Source organism: Balaenoptera physalus (assembly GCF_965194825.1).
Source record: "Balaenoptera physalus genome assembly, contig: HAP1_SCAFFOLD_1560, whole genome shotgun sequence".
Taxonomy (NCBI): domain Eukaryota; kingdom Metazoa; phylum Chordata; class Mammalia; order Artiodactyla; family Balaenopteridae; genus Balaenoptera; species Balaenoptera physalus.
Genome location: NW_028125236.1, coordinates 71,971 through 99,180, shown reverse-complemented (window position 1 = coordinate 99,180; position 27,210 = coordinate 71,971). Strand labels below are relative to the sequence as shown.

Below are 27,210 nucleotides of genomic sequence, written 5' to 3'. Positions count from 1 at the left end.
TCGTCAAGAGAAAAACATGCAATATGTCTTACAATGTTGGATTCCTTACAAATAGGACAAGGAAATAACCATGTAGACAAAACCAGAGCATTTGAAAACATCTGCGTTCTACAAACATACCAGTGAATGCTATAAATAAGGTAATATGACATAAAACAAAATGAAAACTAGATGTGAGACTGTTCTCTTCAGTGTACAGACTTCATGGCAGTTGCTGCACGATCTAGCTACTTATATCTACAACTCTCTGTTCTGTTAATACAAAATGAGGCCCAAGTGTGTCAACTTGTTTCCCACAGAAACCAAAAAACCTACATGCATCTCTTTTCTCCGGTGCCCTTTCACCTTACCTGCTCCCAGTTCTCCACCAATGTCCTCCTCTTTCTCTAATTATTCTCCTCTTCATTGTGCTTGGCCTTGCACCCAAGCATGCAAGACAGAGAGTCCTAGAGGTCCGAGATTCTAGAGGGGCTGTTTGCAAGGGGGAGGAGATTACGGTAACTGCCACACTGTATATACTTCTGTGCAAAGAAAGAGGGACAGTGTTCAGAATGTCTCTCACATATAAAAAGAGCTGGATGGCAGGATACCTGTGTGGCCCAAGGAACTAGAGCTAGCAAATCATGGGCAAAACAATTGCAACCAAAGGCTGGAAGAGGAAAGGTCTGCAACCAGCTCTGTCTCCTGGCTCTCTGGTATTTGCTGCCAATGGGCAGAGTCTATTTCGTGAAGCATCAAGCACTGAAAAGAAGACTCCTGCTGCTGGAAGTTGACAGGAAGGAACATCCAATGCAAGACCAAGGCTTGTCCTAGAAGCAATGCCCATAATGGAAGAAAAAAAAAAAAAAAGAAAGCGGAAGAGAAATGTTAAGTCGCAAGTCCAACCTGGCCCCCAGCCTAGCCCAGCCCAAGGAAGGTAGGAGTCAAGGAGAAGAGCCTTGGACCACAACATTCTCCACAGGGTACACTCAACAAACTTCACCCTGCTCTTTAACCAAGTTACAACTGTAATAGTTCAAACTACATGGCTCTTTCCTTCCTAAGGATACTAGTTAAATAAGATCTATATAGCTCTAAGTATATGATACATAAAATAGAATACTCTGTAGAATATAAGTAACTGTTAGTTAATTATATTAATGAACGTCTGTAAGAAATGTTGCAATGATTTCCCTAATGGAAGAGCCTGGGGGAGGTAAATCTGTCTTCTAGGATTTCCTCCCCAGAGCTCAGAAATTGAGGGGTTGTTTTAGCTCTCCTACACTCTCTTCACCCAAGCCCGCCCTCCTGTTGGGGATCGGACCTCCCTATTGGCTAGCTCATACCTTTCAACTGCCTGCTTTGTGACATCACTCTCCTACCAAACCTACTACCACTTGGTAGAGGTCTTGGGGTTTCCGTGGAGCCGTTTGGACCAGTAACCAGTGACCTTTGTACTGGACACGTGCGCCGTTCAGCTGCAGCCACTCAGACATCCTCTAGTGTTGTCTCCTCATCCCTTGTACCTGCAGTTGATGTCTCCTCTTCTCTGACCATGTCAGGTAAGAAAAGAAACTTTGGAAAGTTTTGCGTTCGATTTCTTTTGCCCCTAAATTGAGGAGGAGATTCAAAATAGCGTGGAATAATGAGGGAAAGTATTGAACTACAAGTCTGGAGACCTAATTTCAGTTTTGACTTTGACGTTTACTGTCTGTGTGACTTTGGACAAATCACTGACTGCCTCACAAAGCCTGCTGCTTTCCTTATCTGTTACGTTAGGATACCACATTGGGTTGATCACTCTGATCCCCTTCTTTTCCAATATTGAGCCTTAAAGGGTACCCATGTAGAAAATGAAATCAGAGACTTCTCAAAAGAGTGTTTCAACAGAAACATAGAAAAGCCAGGTGACACAGAAAACTAGCGATATATACCAAGATGTTTCATCTCCAATGGTCTCCCTCCACTAGTATTTCGACTAGTTGAAAAGAGAGAATAGGGAGAGAGGATGGAGAGTACTGGGCTATATAGGGAGGCACAGAGTCAAACGTAAGCAAGTTTAGGATTGTTTTCATTAGCACAGGCCAACAGGAACCAAGAGATGGGAAAAAAATATAAGAATGAAGAGGGAAAGCATAGAGGAGCTCTCAAGAAAGAGGCAGTTTGCCATGGAATGTTGATGGGAGCCAAAGATTTTAAATTAAAGCAGAAACAGCACAGAGGGAAATCTGCTCAGAGCAGGGCAAAACAAAGCTGATGGTAGCAAATCCTTACATTAACAGACTAAGAAGGAAAGTAAGGCCAGAACAGGGGATCACCAGGAAGGGCAGCCTATCAGAAAAGTCATACTCCGTTTTCTTTCTTTTATTGCCTCTCTGAATACAGCTGGCACTTGACAGTTTGGAATAGAAACATTTTAGAAGTATGTTTTAGAAATGATGCTTCCTAGAAACCAGAAACCAAAGTGGTTATCTAGGGGGCTGCTTTTCAGTGTTCTATTCTTTCTAATTTTTAAACTAGGTAGACATTTGACCAATTAAACATTTTAAATGATATCTTCTACATTGAATCAGAAGGACTATTTCCTTTGTGTGATATGTAGCTTCTAAGGCAAGGTTGCTTTTCATTTTTACAGTTATTTCCTTCCTAACACAGAGAGCACATTGATCAACAGCCATCGTTCGCTTGTAGATCTTAGCTACCGGAGAAGAAAAAGAAAAAGTCAAGCCCCACATCTCTAATTCCCCATTTAGGGAATTCCCTGGCGGTCCAGCGCTTTAGGACTCGGTGCTTTCACGGCCAGGGCCACGCGGCGCGGCAAGAGAAAAAAAGAAAACACAAACATCCACATTTATCTAAAACAATGTTGTGGAGTCCTTTGGATTTTCTTACATTTGAAAATCTTTTTTAATTGGATTCTAGGGATGATGGTTTTTTGAGGTCTTGGGATGTCGTCTTCTTGGATGTGGAAGATGATTCTAAGTTCTAGGATAAATACAAAAACCTTCTTGATACTTTTTAAGCTTCCTTTCTGCTTATTATATGAGTTATATTCATGGAAAGATATATTTCTCCTAGGCTTAATACCTGTTACTTGCTGGGTAAAAATATGAATGAGCACAATAATGAAACTCTTTTACACTTACTATTTTGCTGTCTGCTTTGTACCGGTTTTCATTGAAATACTTGTCTATATATGTTGTGGCTACCTATACATTCACATTTGTTGCATTCTGTTGCTTGTTGTGCATTTTTTACTGATTTATCGTCTCTGTCTGTATGCATTGGCTAGGAATTCATTCACCTCTATCACCTCCATCGTGTTTTTTGGTTAATAGTATTCACTAAAATAGAGTGGGCAAAATTCACTTTCATAATATTGCATGTATGGTACAGAATGTCATTTGTTAGTAAATTCATTAGGCTTTGATACTTGCCCACATACCCCAGTTTTCATTAATATCTATGGATTTCTTTTTCGTTACGTAACATGTTTTTCATGATTTTTCTTTGTCTTTCTAGAACTTATTGTATCTTCCTCCATATAAATCATACGCAATAGATCAGCTTATTCATCTATTAATTATTACTGCTATTATTATTGGTGGTGGTGTTATAACCACTTTATAGATGAGTAATCTGAAGTAATCAGATAACTTTTCTCTTTCCAAAAGCACTTAAGAAATCCACTTTCGGGTAATCATTTTGAGGTAGGATGAGAAACCAGGCTTGAAGAGGGCAAAAATGACTCTTTCAGTTCACCAGTTGGACTGAGCTATACGTCAACTCTAGGTAATAGCGTGGGAACTGCACAAGCAAAGGGAGACACTGAAGATGACAATGGTAATGGCCGTACTGTTTTCTAATGGACAAAAAAAATGCTTATATTATAAGTTCTATTTCTCCTGCTTTCTGGCACTATCATGCTCAGAGTGGAGTCCTGGCAAGGAAGTCAGGATACTTAGGTTCTGAAACCTGGTAATGACACTAACATAATGAGAGAACTTGAACAAGTCAACCCGACCTCTCTGAGCCTCAGTTTCCTTACTCGTGAAATGAGACTGAAAAAAGAGAAAGTTCTCTAAGGGCCTCCTAGTTCTAAAATGCTTCCAGTCTAGGAAATAGCATAGAAGTCAATACGAGTGCAGGCTGAAGGGAAAGACAGGGCAGGGAGAAGGTTGCTTCCAGCCTAGAGAACAATGTCTGAACCATACCACTTGGCTCTTCTGCCCATCTGTGCCCAAGATGGGAGCACAGGCAGTTAATACAGAAGAGTGGAAAACTGCTCAGTCCTTACAGCCATCATTAACTGTCTGATTTTGGGTTTCTCAGGAAGGGTCGATAGTAGAGGTGTCCTGAGAGCAAGAACCTTAAGATAATGCTGTTCCTCAAACGTAGTGAGAATTTCTCAACCTCCCTGAGTTTTTCATGACCCTCTTGTTCTTACAGAAAATTTCCAAAATCCATCTCTACTTGGAACTCTAAATTCTCTGCAGCATTCTCTTCCTGTGGTGAGCAATGCAACTTCCCTAACACGAAGTGTCTGCAACTTCTCCAGAGTCTCTGCCCCTGCCGTCAGTTCGGCATCGGCTACCGGTACCTCTTTCCAGACACTCATGGGTAGTGCCTACCTTTACCAACATTCCAGCACGACTATGTTATCTGGAGTTACTGACCACAGCCAGATCTCCACTTCAGCTCCTTCCTATCCAGGTGTTCTTGAGTGGGACATCACAGGAAGCACTGAAAAGAATTCCTCTTCACTCGGAGACTTTACTCTGGCACTCACTGACCGGCACCCAGCTGCTTCCTCCATGTTTATGGCAGCCCAGTATGATAAAACTTCAGACGCCAATAACATGGTCCCTCTATATCCATCACTTTCTGCCAGGCTTGCTCAGGGAGCACCATCTCAGATTCCAAATCAGGGGCATAGCCGCCTGTCACTTCCCTACCAGGAAGGAAGCCAGGTATATTACTATAACCAAGGCACACTGGGGTCTTCACTGTATGGAGAACTTGGCTCCTGCCCGCAATCCTATGGCTCCGCGTCATACACAGGAAGTAGGGCCTCTGCGCAACCAGAAATGGGAATGGGACTGAAGGAGATTCAGCCCACAAATATCCGACCACCAGCTTCCACCTCTGCAATCTGCCACCCTGTGTCTGCTCAACGCATCACAGAAACAAGTTTTCAAGGTGAGTATACAAACGGCAGAGAAAGCTGAAGAATGAGGTCGGCATTCACAAATGGGGTCAAATCGACAGCTGGGAAGGGGTGTAGAGACAGGTAGAATTTAGATCCTGAGCCTTTAGTAACCACTACCTTCGCTCAGTGCCCTCTGTTTTTAGACTCTATATAAGAACACCTAGGGCTTCCCTGGTGGCGCCGTGGTTAAGAATCCGCCTGCCAATGCAATGCGGGGGACACGGGTTCGAGCCCTGGTCTGGGAAGATCCCACATGCCGTGGAGCAACTAAGCCCATGTGCCACAACGACTGAGCCTGCATTCTAGAGCCCGTGAGCCGCAACTACCGAAGCCCACGCGCCTAGAGCGCATGCTCCGCAACAAGAGAAGCCCGCACAGCGCAACCAAGAGTAGACCCCGCTAGCCGCAACTAGAGAAAGCCCGTGCACAGCAATGAAGACCCTGTGCAGCCAAAAAAATAAATACGTAGAATAAATAAGTTCAAACAATCAATCAATAAATAAACGTCAATTAAAAAAAACAAAAAAACAAAAAGAACACCTAATGCAGGTGGGAAGGTGGCAGGGACACTGTAAAGGTCATCTATGCTACATGTACAAGAACCCCGAGAGCACACCAATAGGTACCACATTTTTCACTGCTGTAGCCGAGCATTCCCCCTGTACTACCACACTGTAGCACTCCCTTCCCTCGTCTACTGCTACAGTCTCTTTGGAAGGTGTCTCAGAACTCTTGTTATGAGAGTGCCAGTTGAAGTGTCCTCACTTCCGTCATTTATACCAGGATTTAAGACCTTGTGGTCCGAGATCCTGTCCAGAGAGCAAGCAGGCTAAGACTCTGTCTTTGTTTCTGTATTTCATCAGAAAGGGCTCTACCCCCTCTCCTAGTTCATGGTGTGAAGTGTTCTTAGCCTCTCGGGAAAGTGGGGAGAATTGAAAGGACTCTATATGAGAATGCTAGGCTTTGTAAAACATTTCAGTTGTTTAAAAAGAAGACTCATTTTGTATTGGACTTACAACAGTCCTATGAGATACAAAGAGAGCCAAGGATCAGTGACATGAAATGATCACCAGTTAAGCATTACAACAGTCACCGCTTACCTCGTAGCATAGGGCACTGTCCATGATCCTTAAGAAGAGTTAGTAGAAATGCCTTGCCCATCTTGCCCCTGAACCCCTTGAAAGGTACATGACTGCTGTGTTGGTGTTTAGGGGGAGCATCTCATTTACCAGGGACTGACTTCTCCCTTGATCCCTTTGTAGTGATGGAGACTTCCCTGGTGATGAAAAATTCCCTGGGATTGCAACCTCCAAGCCAGACGTTTTGTGTGACACAAACTCAAGAACTCCCCAAGTCCTGCAGTAGCAGAAACAGTCACATACTTGAGAGTAACCCACCATCTGAACTTGGGGACATTTCAGTGACAGCTCCAGTCCAGAGTGCCAGGCGTCTCCTGGCCCTGCCTCCAGCTCCAAGCCAGGGACAAACAGAGAGTAAGAACGTGGAGGATATCAAAACCAAGCTGTCAAAGCCTCTGGAGGCCTACCAGATCCCAATAGAAAACCAAGATCCTCCACTACTCCCTTTGGGAATCCCTGATATTCCCCAGCCGCTGGCCTGCACCGATCCCCTCAGCCAAGAGGAGCAGCCTGGTTCTGAAAATGCTGATCTGGGAGAGAACAGCCTGAGTCGTCAGGACCTAGGGACACTTGAAAATGGGACTGAACCTAGCAGTGGTCTTGCAGACATTACTACACTGGCGGAGGATATTCACCTTCCCCAGCTCTTTAATTCTTGGAAAGATCTTGATCGATCCCAAGGTCCCAACGTGATCAAAGCTGAAGACACCAGAGCCATTAAGGTGAATCAGGTGCAGGAAAAGCCAAGTGTCGTAAAGGTTCCCTCTGATCAACCCAGGAAGAACAAACAGAAAGCCTCTGAGCCTATCGGTGGTGCTCCCAAGGCCAAAATCCAGCCAAAGGATCCAGAGTGCCTGTTAGGGGGAGAAGCGGTTATATGCACTGCTGCAGTCAGTGACAGGGCTCCTGCGAACACGGCCAAGCACTCTCAAGGCAAACCTCAGAAAGCTGCATCCGGAAAGATCAGCAAAACTGAGAGCCATGGGCAGGAAAAGACCAAAAGGACCAGAGGAAGAAACAAGGCTGAAGAGAACAAGCAGTCAGGGAACAAAGTCAAGGCAGAAGACAAGCCAGCAATCCCCAACACGAAGCGAAAGGAACACCAAACTGAGCTTCGCCAAGAGAGCTTTCAAAAGCCTCGAACCTCCCTTGGCGTGCGCATGCTGGAGTCTGTGAAGGTTCTTCATGCGCTGGGGAAGAAGAATGAGACGAAAACTGGGCTCTCTTCCTGTCGGCTCTTGGGAAATTCAAGCAACCCCAAAGACCCCCAGCCACCCCCAGCGATCCAGCCACGGCGGCATACCCCACGTGAGGGTAAGAGGCCTGAGAAAACGCAAGTCCAAGCCCAGAAACCAGACAGCAGTGCTGAAACAGAGTGTCCATCTCCATCCCAGTGTGAGCGGCCTCCTCCTGGGAAGGTCAAGTTGATACCTCTGCCTTTTTCTGCCTGGGACAAGCCTCAAGCTCGACCCGCTCCTCGGAGGCCACAGTCTCTGGCCTCACATCGGCCTGCTGTGGCTTACCGTGCCCAGCCTGGTTCTACTGACTCAGCTCAACCTGCTGCAGTCAATTCATCCCAGCCAGCTCCTGCCTCTTTGCCAGGTCCCGCCAAACCAGCTCAGCCAACTGTGGCCAACCCAACCCAACCGGCTTGGACCAACCATACCCAGCCTCGTGTCCCTCAGCCTGCTGCTCCTAGGCCTGCACCCTACAAAACTTCATCTGGCGCTTCTCTCCAGCGCGAGCCTGTTCCCCCTGCTGTGACTAAGCGCCAGTCCCCACCCAAGCTCCAAACCCAACTTCTACTCCAAGACTTCAGCAAGCAACGAGTTCCATGGAGGGAACCCAACGTGCCTGAGCCAGTCATGTCAAAGCCCATCGAACAAGAGCAGAGGCCAGAGCGAGAGGCCATGAAGAGGCGGGCTCAACAACAACGGGAGAATGCTGCCAGATACACCTCTTCGGGGAAGCTGCAATTTTTCACCCAGAGGGACAAAGAAATGGAAATTGCTGACTACTACGGATACGTCAGGTGACAGCTGCTAGGATTCTTGCTGCCACCTTGGCTACCAGCGGTTCTTCCATACATAGGTAAGATAGGTATAGAACCGAATAAGTAAATGGAATAGAATTAATAGATGAGTAATAAACCTTTCGAATTTTGAGATGCTGCTAACTGGGGCGTGAGAAAGGAAGGCCTGAAAGTTGGATGGGAGAATGAAGGAAAGGGGTAAAAACTGAGGAAAGAGGAAGGAACTTGGCCCAGGGCTAGGAAGGCCAAAAGAGACGTATGGATTTAGGAAAGGAAGCAGGAGTGAGGATGAAATGGCAGAAGTAAAAAGCAGGGTCAGGGGTCTGGGTTGAAAGAACACAATTGGAGTAGAGTTGAAGGTGACAGGAGATGAGTCTAGGTTTACTAGGAGAAATAGAAACAAAGTCTCTCGGGGAGGTTGGCCTTAAGTCTCACAACCACCAGATAGGTATTTCAGAAAACAAGAGGTTCACGACACATCTCTGAAAGGTTTGAGTTGCCTTATTCAGGTGTGATTATAGTGGGGGAATAGGCAAATCTACCAGAGAAGTGGCTAGGGCTCAGAGTCCTCCTAGGGGCAGCTGACGACAGGGCCAGAGCCAAGGGAACTGCTGTATCAGGAGGCCCACGAACAAATCAGGGGCATAGCCGCCTGTCACTTCCCTACCAGGAAGGAAGCCAGGTATATTACTATAACCAAGGCACACTGGGGTCTTCACTGTATGGAGAACTTGGCTCCTGCCCGCAATCCTATGGCTCCGCGTCATACACAGGAAGTAGGGCCTCTGCGCAACCAGAAATGGGAATGGGACTGAAGGAGATTCAGCCCACAAATATCCGACCACCAGCTTCCACCTCTGCAATCTGCCACCCTGTGTCTGCTCAACGCATCACAGAAACAAGTTTTCAAGGTGAGTATACAAACGGCAGAGAAAGCTGAAGAATGAGGTCGGCATTCACAAATGGGGTCAAATCGACAGCTGGGAAGGGGTGTAGAGACAGGTAGAATTTAGATCCTGAGCCTTTAGTAACCACTACCTTCGCTCAGTGCCCTCTGTTTTTAGACTCTATATAAGAACACCTAGGGCTTCCCTGGTGGCGCCGTGGTTAAGAATCCGCCTGCCAATGCAATGCGGGGGACACGGGTTCGAGCCCTGGTCTGGGAAGATCCCACATGCCGTGGAGCAACTAAGCCCATGTGCCACAACGACTGAGCCTGCATTCTAGAGCCCGTGAGCCGCAACTACCGAAGCCCACGCGCCTAGAGCGCATGCTCCGCAACAAGAGAAGCCCGCACAGCGCAACCAAGAGTAGACCCCGCTAGCCGCAACTAGAGAAAGCCCGTGCACAGCAATGAAGACCCTGTGCAGCCAAAAAAATAAATACGTAGAATAAATAAGTTCAAACAATCAATCAATAAATAAACGTCAATTAAAAAAAACAAAAAAACAAAAAGAACACCTAATGCAGGTGGGAAGGTGGCAGGGACACTGTAAAGGTCATCTATGCTACATGTACAAGAACCCCGAGAGCACACCAATAGGTACCACATTTTTCACTGCTGTAGCCGAGCATTCCCCCTGTACTACCACACTGTAGCACTCCCTTCCCTCGTCTACTGCTACAGTCTCTTTGGAAGGTGTCTCAGAACTCTTGTTATGAGAGTGCCAGTTGAAGTGTCCTCACTTCCGTCATTTATACCAGGATTTAAGACCTTGTGGTCCGAGATCCTGTCCAGAGAGCAAGCAGGCTAAGACTCTGTCTTTGTTTCTGTATTTCATCAGAAAGGGCTCTACCCCCTCTCCTAGTTCATGGTGTGAAGTGTTCTTAGCCTCTCGGGAAAGTGGGGAGAATTGAAAGGACTCTATATGAGAATGCTAGGCTTTGTAAAACATTTCAGTTGTTTAAAAAGAAGACTCATTTTGTATTGGACTTACAACAGTCCTATGAGATACAAAGAGAGCCAAGGATCAGTGACATGAAATGATCACCAGTTAAGCATTACAACAGTCACCGCTTACCTCGTAGCATAGGGCACTGTCCATGATCCTTAAGAAGAGTTAGTAGAAATGCCTTGCCCATCTTGCCCCTGAACCCCTTGAAAGGTACATGACTGCTGTGTTGGTGTTTAGGGGGAGCATCTCATTTACCAGGGACTGACTTCTCCCTTGATCCCTTTGTAGTGATGGAGACTTCCCTGGTGATGAAAAATTCCCTGGGATTGCAACCTCCAAGCCAGACGTTTTGTGTGACACAAACTCAAGAACTCCCCAAGTCCTGCAGTAGCAGAAACAGTCACATACTTGAGAGTAACCCACCATCTGAACTTGGGGACATTTCAGTGACAGCTCCAGTCCAGAGTGCCAGGCGTCTCCTGGCCCTGCCTCCAGCTCCAAGCCAGGGACAAACAGAGAGTAAGAACGTGGAGGATATCAAAACCAAGCTGTCAAAGCCTCTGGAGGCCTACCAGATCCCAATAGAAAACCAAGATCCTCCACTACTCCCTTTGGGAATCCCTGATATTCCCCAGCCGCTGGCCTGCACCGATCCCCTCAGCCAAGAGGAGCAGCCTGGTTCTGAAAATGCTGATCTGGGAGAGAACAGCCTGAGTCGTCAGGACCTAGGGACACTTGAAAATGGGACTGAACCTAGCAGTGGTCTTGCAGACATTACTACACTGGCGGAGGATATTCACCTTCCCCAGCTCTTTAATTCTTGGAAAGATCTTGATCGATCCCAAGGTCCCAACGTGATCAAAGCTGAAGACACCAGAGCCATTAAGGTGAATCAGGTGCAGGAAAAGCCAAGTGTCGTAAAGGTTCCCTCTGATCAACCCAGGAAGAACAAACAGAAAGCCTCTGAGCCTATCGGTGGTGCTCCCAAGGCCAAAATCCAGCCAAAGGATCCAGAGTGCCTGTTAGGGGGAGAAGCGGTTATATGCACTGCTGCAGTCAGTGACAGGGCTCCTGCGAACACGGCCAAGCACTCTCAAGGCAAACCTCAGAAAGCTGCATCCGGAAAGATCAGCAAAACTGAGAGCCATGGGCAGGAAAAGACCAAAAGGACCAGAGGAAGAAACAAGGCTGAAGAGAACAAGCAGTCAGGGAACAAAGTCAAGGCAGAAGACAAGCCAGCAATCCCCAACACGAAGCGAAAGGAACACCAAACTGAGCTTCGCCAAGAGAGCTTTCAAAAGCCTCGAACCTCCCTTGGCGTGCGCATGCTGGAGTCTGTGAAGGTTCTTCATGCGCTGGGGAAGAAGAATGAGACGAAAACTGGGCTCTCTTCCTGTCGGCTCTTGGGAAATTCAAGCAACCCCAAAGACCCCCAGCCACCCCCAGCGATCCAGCCACGGCGGCATACCCCACGTGAGGGTAAGAGGCCTGAGAAAACGCAAGTCCAAGCCCAGAAACCAGACAGCAGTGCTGAAACAGAGTGTCCATCTCCATCCCAGTGTGAGCGGCCTCCTCCTGGGAAGGTCAAGTTGATACCTCTGCCTTTTTCTGCCTGGGACAAGCCTCAAGCTCGACCCGCTCCTCGGAGGCCACAGTCTCTGGCCTCACATCGGCCTGCTGTGGCTTACCGTGCCCAGCCTGGTTCTACTGACTCAGCTCAACCTGCTGCAGTCAATTCATCCCAGCCAGCTCCTGCCTCTTTGCCAGGTCCCGCCAAACCAGCTCAGCCAACTGTGGCCAACCCAACCCAACCGGCTTGGACCAACCATACCCAGCCTCGTGTCCCTCAGCCTGCTGCTCCTAGGCCTGCACCCTACAAAACTTCATCTGGCGCTTCTCTCCAGCGCGAGCCTGTTCCCCCTGCTGTGACTAAGCGCCAGTCCCCACCCAAGCTCCAAACCCAACTTCTACTCCAAGACTTCAGCAAGCAACGAGTTCCATGGAGGGAACCCAACGTGCCTGAGCCAGTCATGTCAAAGCCCATCGAACAAGAGCAGAGGCCAGAGCGAGAGGCCATGAAGAGGCGGGCTCAACAACAACGGGAGAATGCTGCCAGATACACCTCTTCGGGGAAGCTGCAATTTTTCACCCAGAGGGACAAAGAAATGGAAATTGCTGACTACTACGGATACGTCAGGTGACAGCTGCTAGGATTCTTGCTGCCACCTTGGCTACCAGCGGTTCTTCCATACATAGGTAAGATAGGTATAGAACCGAATAAGTAAATGGAATAGAATTAATAGATGAGTAATAAACCTTTCGAATTTTGAGATGCTGCTAACTGGGGCGTGAGAAAGGAAGGCCTGAAAGTTGGATGGGAGAATGAAGGAAAGGGGTAAAAACTGAGGAAAGAGGAAGGAACTTGGCCCAGGGCTAGGAAGGCCAAAAGAGACGTATGGATTTAGGAAAGGAAGCAGGAGTGAGGATGAAATGGCAGAAGTAAAAAGCAGGGTCAGGGGTCTGGGTTGAAAGAACACAATTGGAGTAGAGTTGAAGGTGACAGGAGATGAGTCTAGGTTTACTAGGAGAAATAGAAACAAAGTCTCTCGGGGAGGTTGGCCTTAAGTCTCACAACCACCAGATAGGTATTTCAGAAAACAAGAGGTTCACGACACATCTCTGAAAGGTTTGAGTTGCCTTATTCAGGTGTGATTATAGTGGGGGAATAGGCAAATCTACCAGAGAAGTGGCTAGGGCTCAGAGTCCTCCTAGGGGCAGCTGACGACAGGGCCAGAGCCAAGGGAACTGCTGTATCAGGAGGCCCACGAACAAATCAGGGGCATAGCCGCCTGTCACTTCCCTACCAGGAAGGAAGCCAGGTATATTACTATAACCAAGGCACACTGGGGTCTTCACTGTATGGAGAACTTGGCTCCTGCCCGCAATCCTATGGCTCCGCGTCATACACAGGAAGTAGGGCCTCTGCGCAACCAGAAATGGGAATGGGACTGAAGGAGATTCAGCCCACAAATATCCGACCACCAGCTTCCACCTCTGCAATCTGCCACCCTGTGTCTGCTCAACGCATCACAGAAACAAGTTTTCAAGGTGAGTATACAAACGGCAGAGAAAGCTGAAGAATGAGGTCGGCATTCACAAATGGGGTCAAATCGACAGCTGGGAAGGGGTGTAGAGACAGGTAGAATTTAGATCCTGAGCCTTTAGTAACCACTACCTTCGCTCAGTGCCCTCTGTTTTTAGACTCTATATAAGAACACCTAGGGCTTCCCTGGTGGCGCCGTGGTTAAGAATCCGCCTGCCAATGCAATGCGGGGGACACGGGTTCGAGCCCTGGTCTGGGAAGATCCCACATGCCGTGGAGCAACTAAGCCCATGTGCCACAACGACTGAGCCTGCATTCTAGAGCCCGTGAGCCGCAACTACCGAAGCCCACGCGCCTAGAGCGCATGCTCCGCAACAAGAGAAGCCCGCACAGCGCAACCAAGAGTAGACCCCGCTAGCCGCAACTAGAGAAAGCCCGTGCACAGCAATGAAGACCCTGTGCAGCCAAAAAAATAAATACGTAGAATAAATAAGTTCAAACAATCAATCAATAAATAAACGTAAATTAAAAAAAACAAAAAAACAAAAAGAACACCTAATGCAGGTGGGAAGGTGGCAGGGACACTGTAAAGGTCATCTATGCTACATGTACAAGAACCCCGAGAGCACACCAATAGGTACCACATTTTTCACTGCTGTAGCCGAGCATTCCCCCTGTACTACCACACTGTAGCACTCCCTTCCCTCGTCTACTGCTACAGTCTCTTTGGAAGGTGTCTCAGAACTCTTGTTATGAGAGTGCCAGTTGAAGTGTCCTCACTTCCGTCATTTATACCAGGATTTAAGACCTTGTGGTCCGAGATCCTGTCCAGAGAGCAAGCAGGCTAAGACTCTGTCTTTGTTTCTGTATTTCATCAGAAAGGGCTCTACCCCCTCTCCTAGTTCATGGTGTGAAGTGTTCTTAGCCTCTCGGGAAAGTGGGGAGAATTGAAAGGACTCTATATGAGAATGCTAGGCTTTGTAAAACATTTCAGTTGTTTAAAAAGAAGACTCATTTTGTATTGGACTTACAACAGTCCTATGAGATACAAAGAGAGCCAAGGATCAGTGACATGAAATGATCACCAGTTAAGCATTACAACAGTCACCGCTTACCTCGTAGCATAGGGCACTGTCCATGATCCTTAAGAAGAGTTAGTAGAAATGCCTTGCCCATCTTGCCCCTGAACCCCTTGAAAGGTACATGACTGCTGTGTTGGTGTTTAGGGGGAGCATCTCATTTACCAGGGACTGACTTCTCCCTTGATCCCTTTGTAGTGATGGAGACTTCCCTGGTGATGAAAAATTCCCTGGGATTGCAACCTCCAAGCCAGACGTTTTGTGTGACACAAACTCAAGAACTCCCCAAGTCCTGCAGTAGCAGAAACAGTCACATACTTGAGAGTAACCCACCATCTGAACTTGGGGACATTTCAGTGACAGCTCCAGTCCAGAGTGCCAGGCGTCTCCTGGCCCTGCCTCCAGCTCCAAGCCAGGGACAAACAGAGAGTAAGAACGTGGAGGATATCAAAACCAAGCTGTCAAAGCCTCTGGAGGCCTACCAGATCCCAATAGAAAACCAAGATCCTCCACTACTCCCTTTGGGAATCCCTGATATTCCCCAGCCGCTGGCCTGCACCGATCCCCTCAGCCAAGAGGAGCAGCCTGGTTCTGAAAATGCTGATCTGGGAGAGAACAGCCTGAGTCGTCAGGACCTAGGGACACTTGAAAATGGGACTGAACCTAGCAGTGGTCTTGCAGACATTACTACACTGGCGGAGGATATTCACCTTCCCCAGCTCTTTAATTCTTGGAAAGATCTTGATCGATCCCAAGGTCCCAACGTGATCAAAGCTGAAGACACCAGAGCCATTAAGGTGAATCAGGTGCAGGAAAAGCCAAGTGTCGTAAAGGTTCCCTCTGATCAACCCAGGAAGAACAAACAGAAAGCCTCTGAGCCTATCGGTGGTGCTCCCAAGGCCAAAATCCAGCCAAAGGATCCAGAGTGCCTGTTAGGGGGAGAAGCGGTTATATGCACTGCTGCAGTCAGTGACAGGGCTCCTGCGAACACGGCCAAGCACTCTCAAGGCAAACCTCAGAAAGCTGCATCCGGAAAGATCAGCAAAACTGAGAGCCATGGGCAGGAAAAGACCAAAAGGACCAGAGGAAGAAACAAGGCTGAAGAGAACAAGCAGTCAGGGAACAAAGTCAAGGCAGAAGACAAGCCAGCAATCCCCAACACGAAGCGAAAGGAACACCAAACTGAGCTTCGCCAAGAGAGCTTTCAAAAGCCTCGAACCTCCCTTGGCGTGCGCATGCTGGAGTCTGTGAAGGTTCTTCATGCGCTGGGGAAGAAGAATGAGACGAAAACTGGGCTCTCTTCCTGTCGGCTCTTGGGAAATTCAAGCAACCCCAAAGACCCCCAGCCACCCCCAGCGATCCAGCCACGGCGGCATACCCCACGTGAGGGTAAGAGGCCTGAGAAAACGCAAGTCCAAGCCCAGAAAGCAGACAGCAGTGCTGAAACAGAGTGTCCATCTCCATCCCAGTGTGAGCGGCCTCCTCCTGGGAAGGTCAAGTTGATACCTCTGCCTTTTTCTGCCTGGGACAAGCCTCAAGCTCGACCCGCTCCTCGGAGGCCACAGTCTCTGGCCTCACATCGGCCTGCTGTGGCTTACCGTGCCCAGCCTGGTTCTACTGACTCAGCTCAACCTGCTGCAGTCAATTCATCCCAGCCAGCTCCTGCCTCTTTGCCAGGTCCCGCCAAACCAGCTCAGCCAACTGTGGCCAACCCAACCCAACCGGCTTGGACCAACCATACCCAGCCTCGTGTCCCTCAGCCTGCTGCTCCTAGGCCTGCACCCTACAAAACTTCATCTGGCGCTTCTCTCCAGCGCGAGCCTGTTCCCCCTGCTGTGACTAAGCGCCAGTCCCCACCCAAGCTCCAAACCCAACTTCTACTCCAAGACTTCAGCAAGCAACGAGTTCCATGGAGGGAACCCAACGTGCCTGAGCCAGTCATGTCAAAGCCCATCGAACAAGAGCAGAGGCCAGAGCGAGAGGCCATGAAGAGGCGGGCTCAACAACAACGGGAGAATGCTGCCAGATACACCTCTTCGGGGAAGCTGCAATTTTTCACCCAGAGGGACAAAGAAATGGAAATTGCTGACTACTACGGATACGTCAGGTGACAGCTGCTAGGATTCTTGCTGCCACCTTGGCTACCAGCGGTTCTTCCATACATAGGTAAGATAGGTATAGAACCGAATAAGTAAATGGAATAGAATTAATAGATGAGTAATAAACCTTTCGAATTTTGAGATGCTGCTAACTGGGGCGTGAGAAAGGAAGGCCTGAAAGTTGGATGGGAGAATGAAGGAAAGGGGTAAAAACTGAGGAAAGAGGAAGGAACTTGGCCCAGGGCTAGGAAGGCCAAAAGAGACGTATGGATTTAGGAAAGGAAGCAGGAGTGAGGATGAAATGGCAGAAGTAAAAAGCAGGGTCAGGGGTCTGGGTTGAAAGAACACAATTGGAGTAGAGTTGAAGGTGACAGGAGATGAGTCTAGGTTTACTAGGAGAAATAGAAACAAAGTCTCTCGGGGAGGTTGGCCTTAAGTCTCACAACCACCAGATAGGTATTTCAGAAAACAAGAGGTTCACGACACATCTCTGAAAGGTTTGAGTTGCCTTATTCAGGTGTGATTATAGTGGGGGAATAGGCAAATCTACCAGAGAAGTGGCTAGGGCTCAGAGTCCTCCTAGGGGCAGCTGACGACAGGGCCAGAGCCAAGGGAACTGCTGTATCAGGAGGCCCACGAACAAATCAGGGGCATAGCCGCCTGTCACTTCCCTACCAGGAAGGAAGCCAGGTATATTACTATAACCAAGGCACACTGGGGTCTTCACTGTATGGAGAACTTGGCTCCTGACCGCAATCCTATGGCTCCGCGTCATACACAGGAAGTAGGGCCTCTGCGCAACCAGAAATGGGAATGGGACTGAAGGAGATTCAGCCCACAAATATCCGACCACCAGCTTCCACCTCTGCAATCTGCCACCCTGTGTCTGCTCAACGCATCAAAGAAACAAGTTTTCAAGGTGAGTATACAAACGGCAGAGAAAGTTGAAGAATGAGGTCGGCATTCACAAACGGGGTCAAATCGACAGCTGGGAAGGGGTGTAGAGACAGGTAGAATTTAGATCCTGAGCCTTTAATAACCACTACCTTCTCTCAGTGCTCTCTGTTTTTAGACTCTATGTAAGAACAGCTAGGGCTTCCCTGGTGGCGCCTGCCAATGCAGGGGACACGGCTTCGAGCCCCGGTCTGCGAAGATCCCACATGCCGTGCAGCAACTAAGCGCATGTGCCACAACGACTGAGCCAGCATTCCAGAGCCCGTGAGCCGCAACTACCGAAGCCCACGCGCCTACAGCCCATGCTCCGCAACAAGAGAGGCCACCGCGATGAGAAGCCCGCACACCGCAACCAAGAGTAGACCCCGCTAGCCGCAACTAGAGAAAGCCCGTGCACACCAATGAGGACCCAGTGCAGCCAAAAAAATAAATACGTAGAATAAATAAGTTCAATCAATCAATCAATCAATAAACGTAAATTAAAAACAAACAAACAAACAAAAAAACAGAACACCTAATGCAGGTGGGAAGGTGGGAGGGACACTGTAAAGGTCATCTATGCTACATGTACAAGAACCCCAAGAGCACACCAATAGGTACCACATTTTTCACTGCTGTAGCCGAGCATTCCCCCTGTACTACCACACTGTAGCACTCCCTTCCCTCGTCTACTGCTACAGTCTCTTTGGAAGGTGTTTCAGAACTCTTGTTATGAGAGTGCCAGTTGAACTGTCCTCACTTCCGTCATTTATACCAGGATTTAAGACCTTGTGGTCCGAGATCCTGTCCAGAGAGCAAGCAGGCTAAGACTCTGTCTTTGTTTCTATATTTCATCAGAAAGGGCTCTACCCCCTCTCCTAGTTCATGGTGTGAAGTGTTCTTAGCCTCTCGGGAAAGTGGGGAGAATTCAAAGGACTCTCTATGAGAATGCTAGGCTTTGTAAAACATTTCAGTTTTTTAAAAAGAAGACTCATTTTGTATTGGACTTACAACAGTCCTATGAGATACAAAGAGAGCCAAGGATCAGTGACATGAAATGATCACCAGTAAGAATTACAACAGTCACCGCTTACCTCGTAGCATAGGGCACACTGTCCATGATCCTTAAGAAGAGTTAGTAGAAATGCCTTGCCCATCTTGCCCCTGAACCCCTTGAAAGGTACACGACTGCTGTGTTGGTGTTTAGGGGGAGCATCTCACTTACCCGGGACTGACTTCAACCTTGATTCCTCTGTAGTGATGGAGACTTCCCCGCTGATGAAAAATTCCCTGGGATTGCAACCTCCAAGCCAGACCGCTTTCCTATGGAATGACAGAGAACTTCAGAGAACTTGTCAAGATGAAACACCAGTCAGTCTGCGGGAGAAAGGGAAGAAGAGAACGATGGAAATCGTTTCTGGGAAACTATTTTTACATTATGTTTTGTTTGTTCCTGGTAAATAAACTGAAATCTTCTTAACATTCAAACAAAATCTAAACCACTAAATTCAACAACACAGGAGTATAACTTTTGAAAAAAATTTCTTTGGCTGCGCAGCATGTGGGATCTTAGCTCCCCAACCAGGGATTGAACCCACGCCTGCTGCATTGGAAGCGCAGAGTCTTCACCACTGGACCACCAGGGAAGTCCCAGGAATAGAACTTTTAAAGGAGAAGGTATAAACCCCTGGGTTATATGAACTGGAGATTTTTAGTAAGAAGTCAATAGATCTTTTGTTAGGCACATTTTATGTTAGGCTGTCTCCCTGCACAGGACGCAGGCGCCTTGAAAATGGAAATCACATCCCTCTATAGTACGTCCCTCTTCTTCCTGCTTTGCAGTTTGCTGCTCCACTTGTTCAACCCCACCTAGTAATAACCTATACTTCCCTTGTTCCTGTTTTCCCATCTGGAAAACAGACAAAAGGCAACCAAACAACGCAAAGGTCTCAACAAATAAGGGATACCCAAAACCAGAGATGGCCAGAACTTCTGTATCCCTCATGAAACCTAGCCCGGTGTTCAATACTTAGGTATCATTAATACATGCGTGTTGACTGAAACAGTTGAAACGCAATTCTTCCACTTCCCAGTTTAGTTTTAGTCCTCATACAAAACCTGATCATCAAATTCCTTAATGCTAGGAATCACAGTGAAAAATAATTTCTCAACTGACTTCTGTCAGATGAGTGAGAACTAAGGTTAATTCAGTGTATCTGAAGCATAGAAAGTGAGGGCAAACGTGGCACAAGATGGGGCTAGAGAAGCAGAGAGGATTCTAGAGCACGCAGAGTCTTAAAGGCCACCAGTGTGTTTTCTATTCTCAAAACAATGTTTGTGAGCGATGTTTATGAGCAATGTTCCAACTTGCTTTGAAGGTTTCTTGTGTGAAGAATGGATTGGAGGGAAACAAGATATATGGACACTAGTTAGGACCTAATCGCAACAGACAGGCAAGTTCAGTATTAGGATGTTGAGGGAGAGCTGACAGATTCCAAAGAAATTCAGGAGATAAACTGAGGCGGGCTTAATGGGGTATGAGATGGAGGAAAGGAAGGTCTTAGGGAATTAAAGGGTTTACTGCACACATGAGCAGAGTCTCAAAATTAATCATTTGAACGTACAGAGGGGGATCTCCCAAATGACACCGGTTAGGAAGCAACGGTACGCCCTTTAGAATTCCTAGAGACAGCACAAATCAACTGTTTCGATGGAAAATTCGGCGGGACCCTTGATTTCCATGGGAATATAGAGAAAAGAGACACTGATCTGGCTTGCAGGTATTTAGGAAGTTGTTAGCCTGACATCACATACTAGTCTCATGTAAGTAGGCCGTCTGAAGTATGAAGCTTAGGGGAAAAACCTTGAAGAAAACTTAAAAGCTTAAGCCACACCTCTATACTACACCACCTTTCACAGTTTCTTCTCAGATAAGCAGCATCCCCATCAGTGAAGAAACTCACATCTCATAATAGGAACAACAGGCCTAAAAATTAAATGTGTGTCTTTGGAGGTCCCATCTATGCGATATCTTCCTGGTACCAGAGAAGTCCCCAGGAAGATCGATCTTTGCACCCCTGAAAGCTTACCACCAAGGAAAATGACTAGGTCCATAGATTTCCTCCCTCAAACCAGCCTACCTCACACATAAATCACTAGCAACTCAGCCCTTAACTCACATTATCACAGTCACAAGAGTGGTTAGGGAGAAAAGCACTAACCAGGGGAACTAACACAGAGGCAATCCAGGCCAAGCTGGGCTGGTGGCAGATATCTGCTCCTTACGCTCGGGTGCATAATGCGACTCACCACAATGCCTTTTTCACAGACCCTTTTTAAAGTTTCTCCACAAAATCCAACAGCTCAAGTTAGTTCATGACGCTTCAAGGTAAACAATCGTCAAGAGAAAAACATGCAATATGTCTTACAATGTTGGATTCCTTACAAATAGGACAAGGAAATAACCATGTAGACAAAACCAGAGCATTTGAAAACATCTGCGTTCTACAAACATACCAGTGAATGCTATAAATAAGGTAATATGACATAAAACAAAATGAAAACTAGATGTGAGACTGTTCTCTTCAGTGTACAGACTTCATGGCAGTTGCTGCACGATCTAGCTACTTATATCTACAACTCTCTGTTCTGTTAATACAAAATGAGGCCCAAGTGTGTCAACTTGTTTCCCACAGAAACCAAAAAACCTACATGCATCTCTTTTCTCCGGTGCCCTTTCACCTTACCTGCTCCCAGTTCTCCACCAATGTCCTCCTCTTTCTCTAATTATTTTCCTCTTCATTGTGCTTGGCCTTGCACCCAAGCATGCAAGACAGAGAGTCCTAGAGGTCCGAGATTCTAGAGGGGCTGTTTGCAAGGGGGAGGAGATTACGGTAACTGCCACACTGTATATACTTCTGTGCAAAGAAAGAGGGACAGTGTTCAGAATGTCTCTCACATATAAAAAGAGCTGGATGGCAGGATACCTGTGTGGCCCAAGGAACTAGAGCTAGCAAATCATGGGCAAAACAATTGCAACCAAAGGCTGGAAGAGGAAAGGTCTGCAACCAGCTCTGTCTCCTGGCTCTCTGGTATTTGCTGCCAATGGGCAGAGTCTATTTCGTGAAGCATCAAGCACTGAAAAGAAGACTCCTGCTGCTGGAAGTTGACAGGAAGGAACATCCAATGCAAGACCAAGGCTTGTCCTAGAAGCAATGCCCATAATGGAAGAAAAAAAAAAAAAAAGAAAGCGGAAGAGAAATGTTAAGTCGCAAGTCCAACCTGGCCCCCAGCCTAGCCCAGCCCAAGGAAGGTAGGAGTCAAGGAGAAGAAACTAAAAGAGAAGAGCCTTGGACCACAACATTCTCCACAGGGTACACTCAACAAACTTCACCCTGCTCTTTAACCAAGTTACAACTGTAATAGTTCAAACTACATGGCTCTTTCCTTCCTAAGGATACTAGTTAAATAAGATCTATATAGCTCTAAGTATATGATACATAAAATAGAATACTCTGTAGAATATAAGTAACTGTTAGTTAATTATATTAATGAACGTCTGTAAGAAATGTTGCAATGATTTCCCTAATGGAAGAGCCTGGGGGAGGTAAATCTGTCTTCTAGGATTTCCTCCCCAGAGCTCAGAAATTGAGGGGTTGTTTTAGCTCTCCTACGCTCTCTTCACCCAAGCCCGCCCTCCTGTTGGGGATCGGACCTCCCTATTGGCTAGCTCATACCTTTCAACTGCCTGCTTTGTGACATCACTCTCCTACCAAACCTACTACCACTTGGTAGAGGTCTTGGGGTTTCCGTGGAGCCGTTTGGACCAGTAACCAGTGACCTTTGTACTGGACACGTGCGCCGTTCAGCTGCAGCCACTCAGACATCCTCTAGTGTTGTCTCCTCATCCCTTGTACCTGCAGTTGATGTCTCCTCTTCTCTGACCATGTCAGGTAAGAAAAGAAACTTTGGAAAGTTTTGCGTTCGATTTCTTTTGCCCCTAAATTGAGGAGGAGATTCAAAATAGCGTGGAATAATGAGGGAAAGTATTGAACTACAAGTCTGGAGACCTAATTTCAGTTTTGACTTTGACGTTTACTGTCTGTGTGACTTTGGACAAATCACTGACTGCCTCACAAAGCCTGCTGCTTTCCTTATCTGTTACGTTAGGATACCACATTGGGTTGATCACTCTGATCCCCTTCTTTTCCAATATTGAGCCTTAAAGGGTACCCATGTAGAAAATGAAATCAGAGACTTCTCAAAAGAGTGTTTCAACAGAAACATAGAAAAGCCAGGTGACACAGAAAACTAGCGATATATACCAAGATGTTTCATCTCCAATGGTCTCCCTCCACTAGTATTTCGACTAGTTGAAAAGAGAGAATAGGGAGAGAGGATGGAGAGTACTGGGCTATATAGGGAGGCACAGAGTCAAACGTAAGCAAGTTTAGGATTGTTTTCATTAGCACAGGCCAACAGGAACCAAGAGATGGGAAAAAAATATAAGAATGAAGAGGGAAAGCATAGAGGAGCTCTCAAGAAAGAGGCAGTTTGCCATGGAATGTTGATGGGAGCCAAAGATTTTAAATTAAAGCAGAAACAGCACAGAGGGAAATCTGCTCAGAGCAGGGCAAAACAAAGCTGATGGTAGCAAATCCTTACATTAACAGACTAAGAAGGAAAGTAAGGCCAGAACAGGGGATCACCAGGAAGGGCAGCCTATCAGAAAAGTCATACTCCGTTTTCTTTCTTTTATTGCCTCTCTGAATACAGCTGGCACTTGACAGTTTGGAATAGAAACATTTTAGAAGTATGTTTTAGAAATGATGCTTCCTAGAAACCAGAAACCAAAGTGGTTATCTAGGGGGCTGCTTTTCAGTGTTCTATTCTTTCTAATTTTTAAACTAGGTAGACATTTGACCAATTAAACATTTTAAATGATATCTTCTACATTGAATCAGAAGGACTATTTCCTTTGTGTGATATGTAGCTTCTAAGGCAAGGTTGCTTTTCATTTTTACAGTTATTTCCTTCCTAACACAGAGAGCACATTGATCAACAGCCATCGTTCGCTTGTAGATCTTAGCTACCGGAGAAGAAAAAGAAAAAGTCAAGCCCCACATCTCTAATTCCCCATTTAGGGAATTCCCTGGCGGTCCAGCGCTTTAGGACTCGGTGCTTTCACGGCCAGGGCCACGCGGCGCGGCAAGAGAAAAAAAGAAAACACAAACATCCACATTTATCTAAAACAATGTTGTGGAGTCCTTTGGATTTTCTTACATTTGAAAATCTTTTTTAATTGGATTCTAGGGATGATGGTTTTTTGAGGTCTTGGGATGTCGTCTTCTTGGATGTGGAAGATGATTCTAAGTTCTAGGATAAATACAAAAACCTTCTTGATACTTTTTAAGCTTCCTTTCTGCTTATTATATGAGTTATATTCATGGAAAGATATATTTCTCCTAGGCTTAATACCTGTTACTTGCTGGGTAAAAATATGAATGAGCACAATAATGAAACTCTTTTACACTTACTATTTTGCTGTCTGCTTTGTACCGGTTTTCATTGAAATACTTGTCTATATATGTTGTGGCTACCTATACATTCACATTTGTTGCATTCTGTTGCTTGTTGTGCATTTTTTACTGATTTATCGTCTCTGTCTGTATGCATTGGCTAGGAATTCATTCACCTCTATCACCTCCATCGTGTTTTTTGGTTAATAGTATTCACTAAAATAGAGTGGGCAAAATTCACTTTCATAATATTGCATGTATGGTACAGAATGTCATTTGTTAGTAAATTCATTAGGCTTTGATACTTGCCCACATACCCCAGTTTTCATTAATATCTATGGATTTCTTTTTCGTTACGTAACATGTTTTTCATGATTTTTCTTTGTCTTTCTAGAACTTATTGTATCTTCCTCCATATAAATCATACGCAATAGATCAGCTTATTCATCTATTAATTATTACTGCTATTATTATTGGTGGTGGTGTTATAACCACTTTATAGATGAGTAATCTGAAGTAATCAGATAACTTTTCTCTTTCCAAAAGCACTTAAGAAATCCACTTTCGGGTAATCATTTTGAGGTAGGATGAGAAACCAGGCTTGAAGAGGGCAAAAATGACTCTTTCAGTTCACCAGTTGGACTGAGCTATATATACGTCAACTCTAGGTAATAGCGTGGGAACTGCACAAGCAAAGGGAGACACTGAAGATGACAATGGTAATGGCCGTACTGTTTTCTAATGGACAAAAAAAATGCTTATATTATAAGTTCTATTTCTCCTGCTTTCTGGCACTATCATGCTCAGAGTGGAGTCCTGGCAAGGAAGTCAGGATACTTAGGTTCTGAAACCTGGTAATGACACTAACATAATGAGAGAACCTGAACAAGTCAACCCGACCTCTCTGAGCCTCAGTTTCCTTACTCGTGAAATGAGACTGAAAAAAGAGAAAGTTCTCTAAGGGCCTCCTAGTTCTAAAATGCTTCCAGTCTAGGAAATAGCATAGAAGTCAATACGAGTGCAGGCTGAAGGGAAAGACAGGGCAGGGAGAAGGTTGCTTCCAGCCTAGAGAACAATGTCTGAACCATACCACTTGGCTCTTCTGCCCATCTGTGCCCAAGATGGGAGCACAGGCAGTTAATACAGAAGAGTGGAAAACTGCTCAGTCCTTACAGCCATCATTAACTGTCTGATTTTGGGTTTCTCAGGAAGGGTCGATAGTAGAGGTGTCCTGAGAGCAAGAACCTTAAGATAATGCTGTTCCTCAAACGTAGTGAGAATTTCTCAACCTCCCTGAGTTTTTCATGACCCTCTTGTTCTTACAGAAAATTTCCAAAATCCATCTCTACTTGGAACTCTAAATTCTCTGCAGCATTCTCTTCCTGTGGTGAGCAATGCAACTTCCCTAACACGAAGTGTCTGCAACTTCTCCAGAGTCTCTGCCCCTGCCGTCAGTTCGGCATCGGCTACCGGTACCTCTTTCCAGACACTCATGGGTAGTGCCTACCTTTACCAACATTCCAGCACGACTATGTTATCTGGAGTTACTGACCACAGCCAGATCTCCACTTCAGCTCCTTCCTATCCAGGTGTTCTTGAGTGGGACATCACAGGAAGCACTGAAAAGAATTCCTCTTCACTCGGAGACTTTACTCTGGCACTCACTGACCGGCACCCAGCTGCTTCCTCCATGTTTATGGCAGCCCAGTATGATAAAACTTCAGACGCCAATAACATGGTCCCTCTATATCCATCACTTTCTGCCAGGCTTGCTCAGGGAGCACCATCTCAGATTCCAAATCAGGGGCATAGCCGCCTGTCACTTCCCTACCAGGAAGGAAGCCAGGTATATTACTATAACCAAGGCACACTGGGGTCTTCACTGTATGGAGAACTTGGCTCCTGCCCGCAATCCTATGGCTCCGCGTCATACACAGGAAGTAGGGCCTCTGCGCAACCAGAAATGGGAATGGGACTGAAGGAGATTCAGCCCACAAATATCCGACCACCAGCTTCCACCTCTGCAATCTGCCACCCTGTGTCTGCTCAACGCATCACAGAAACAAGTTTTCAAGGTGAGTATACAAACGGCAGAGAAAGCTGAAGAATGAGGTCGGCATTCACAAATGGGGTCAAATCGACAGCTGGGAAGGGGTGTAGAGACAGGTAGAATTTAGATCCTGAGCCTTTAGTAACCACTACCTTCGCTCAGTGCCCTCTGTTTTTAGACTCTATATAAGAACACCTAGGGCTTCCCTGGTGGCGCCGTGGTTAAGAATCCGCCTGCCAATGCAATGCGGGGGACACGGGTTCGAGCCCTGGTCTGGGAAGATCCCACATGCCGTGGAGCAACTAAGCCCATGTGCCACAACGACTGAGCCTGCATTCTAGAGCCCGTGAGCCGCAACTACCGAAGCCCACGCGCCTAGAGCGCATGCTCCGCAACAAGAGAAGCCCGCACAGCGCAACCAAGAGTAGACCCCGCTAGCCGCAACTAGAGAAAGCCCGTGCACAGCAATGAAGACCCTGTGCAGCCAAAAAAATAAATACGTAGAATAAATAAGTTCAAACAATCAATCAATAAATAAACGTAAATTAAAAAAAACAAAAAAACAAAAAGAACACCTAATGCAGGTGGGAAGGTGGCAGGGACACTGTAAAGGTCATCTATGCTACATGTACAAGAACCCCGAGAGCACACCAATAGGTACCACATTTTTCACTGCTGTAGCCGAGCATTCCCCCTGTACTACCACACTGTAGCACTCCCTTCCCTCGTCTACTGCTACAGTCTCTTTGGAAGGTGTCTCAGAACTCTTGTTATGAGAGTGCCAGTTGAAGTGTCCTCACTTCCGTCATTTATACCAGGATTTAAGACCTTGTGGTCCGAGATCCTGTCCAGAGAGCAAGCAGGCTAAGACTCTGTCTTTGTTTCTGTATTTCATCAGAAAGGGCTCTACCCCCTCTCCTAGTTCATGGTGTGAAGTGTTCTTAGCCTCTCGGGAAAGTGGGGAGAATTGAAAGGACTCTATATGAGAATGCTAGGCTTTGTAAAACATTTCAGTTGTTTAAAAAGAAGACTCATTTTGTATTGGACTTACAACAGTCCTATGAGATACAAAGAGAGCCAAGGATCAGTGACATGAAATGATCACCAGTTAAGCATTACAACAGTCACCGCTTACCTCGTAGCATAGGGCACTGTCCATGATCCTTAAGAAGAG

At 46.5% G+C, this 27,210-nt stretch overlaps 1 protein-coding gene across 1 annotated transcript in view; it reads left to right on the top strand.

The window, feature by feature from the left end:
• The window catches only part of LOC309653971 (uncharacterized protein), a gene marked incomplete at both ends in the record, with an annotated part of 103,973 nt that overhangs the window by 36,641 nt on the left and 40,122 nt on the right, over positions 1–27,210 (top strand). Inside the window, 2 exons of the mRNA XM_082478675.1 lie at positions 22,305–22,420; positions 25,312–26,061. Of these exons, the coding sequence (XP_082334801.1) occupies positions 22,305–22,420; positions 25,312–26,061 (866 nt within the window). The remainder of the gene's footprint in view (positions 1–22,304; positions 22,421–25,311; positions 26,062–27,210) is intronic.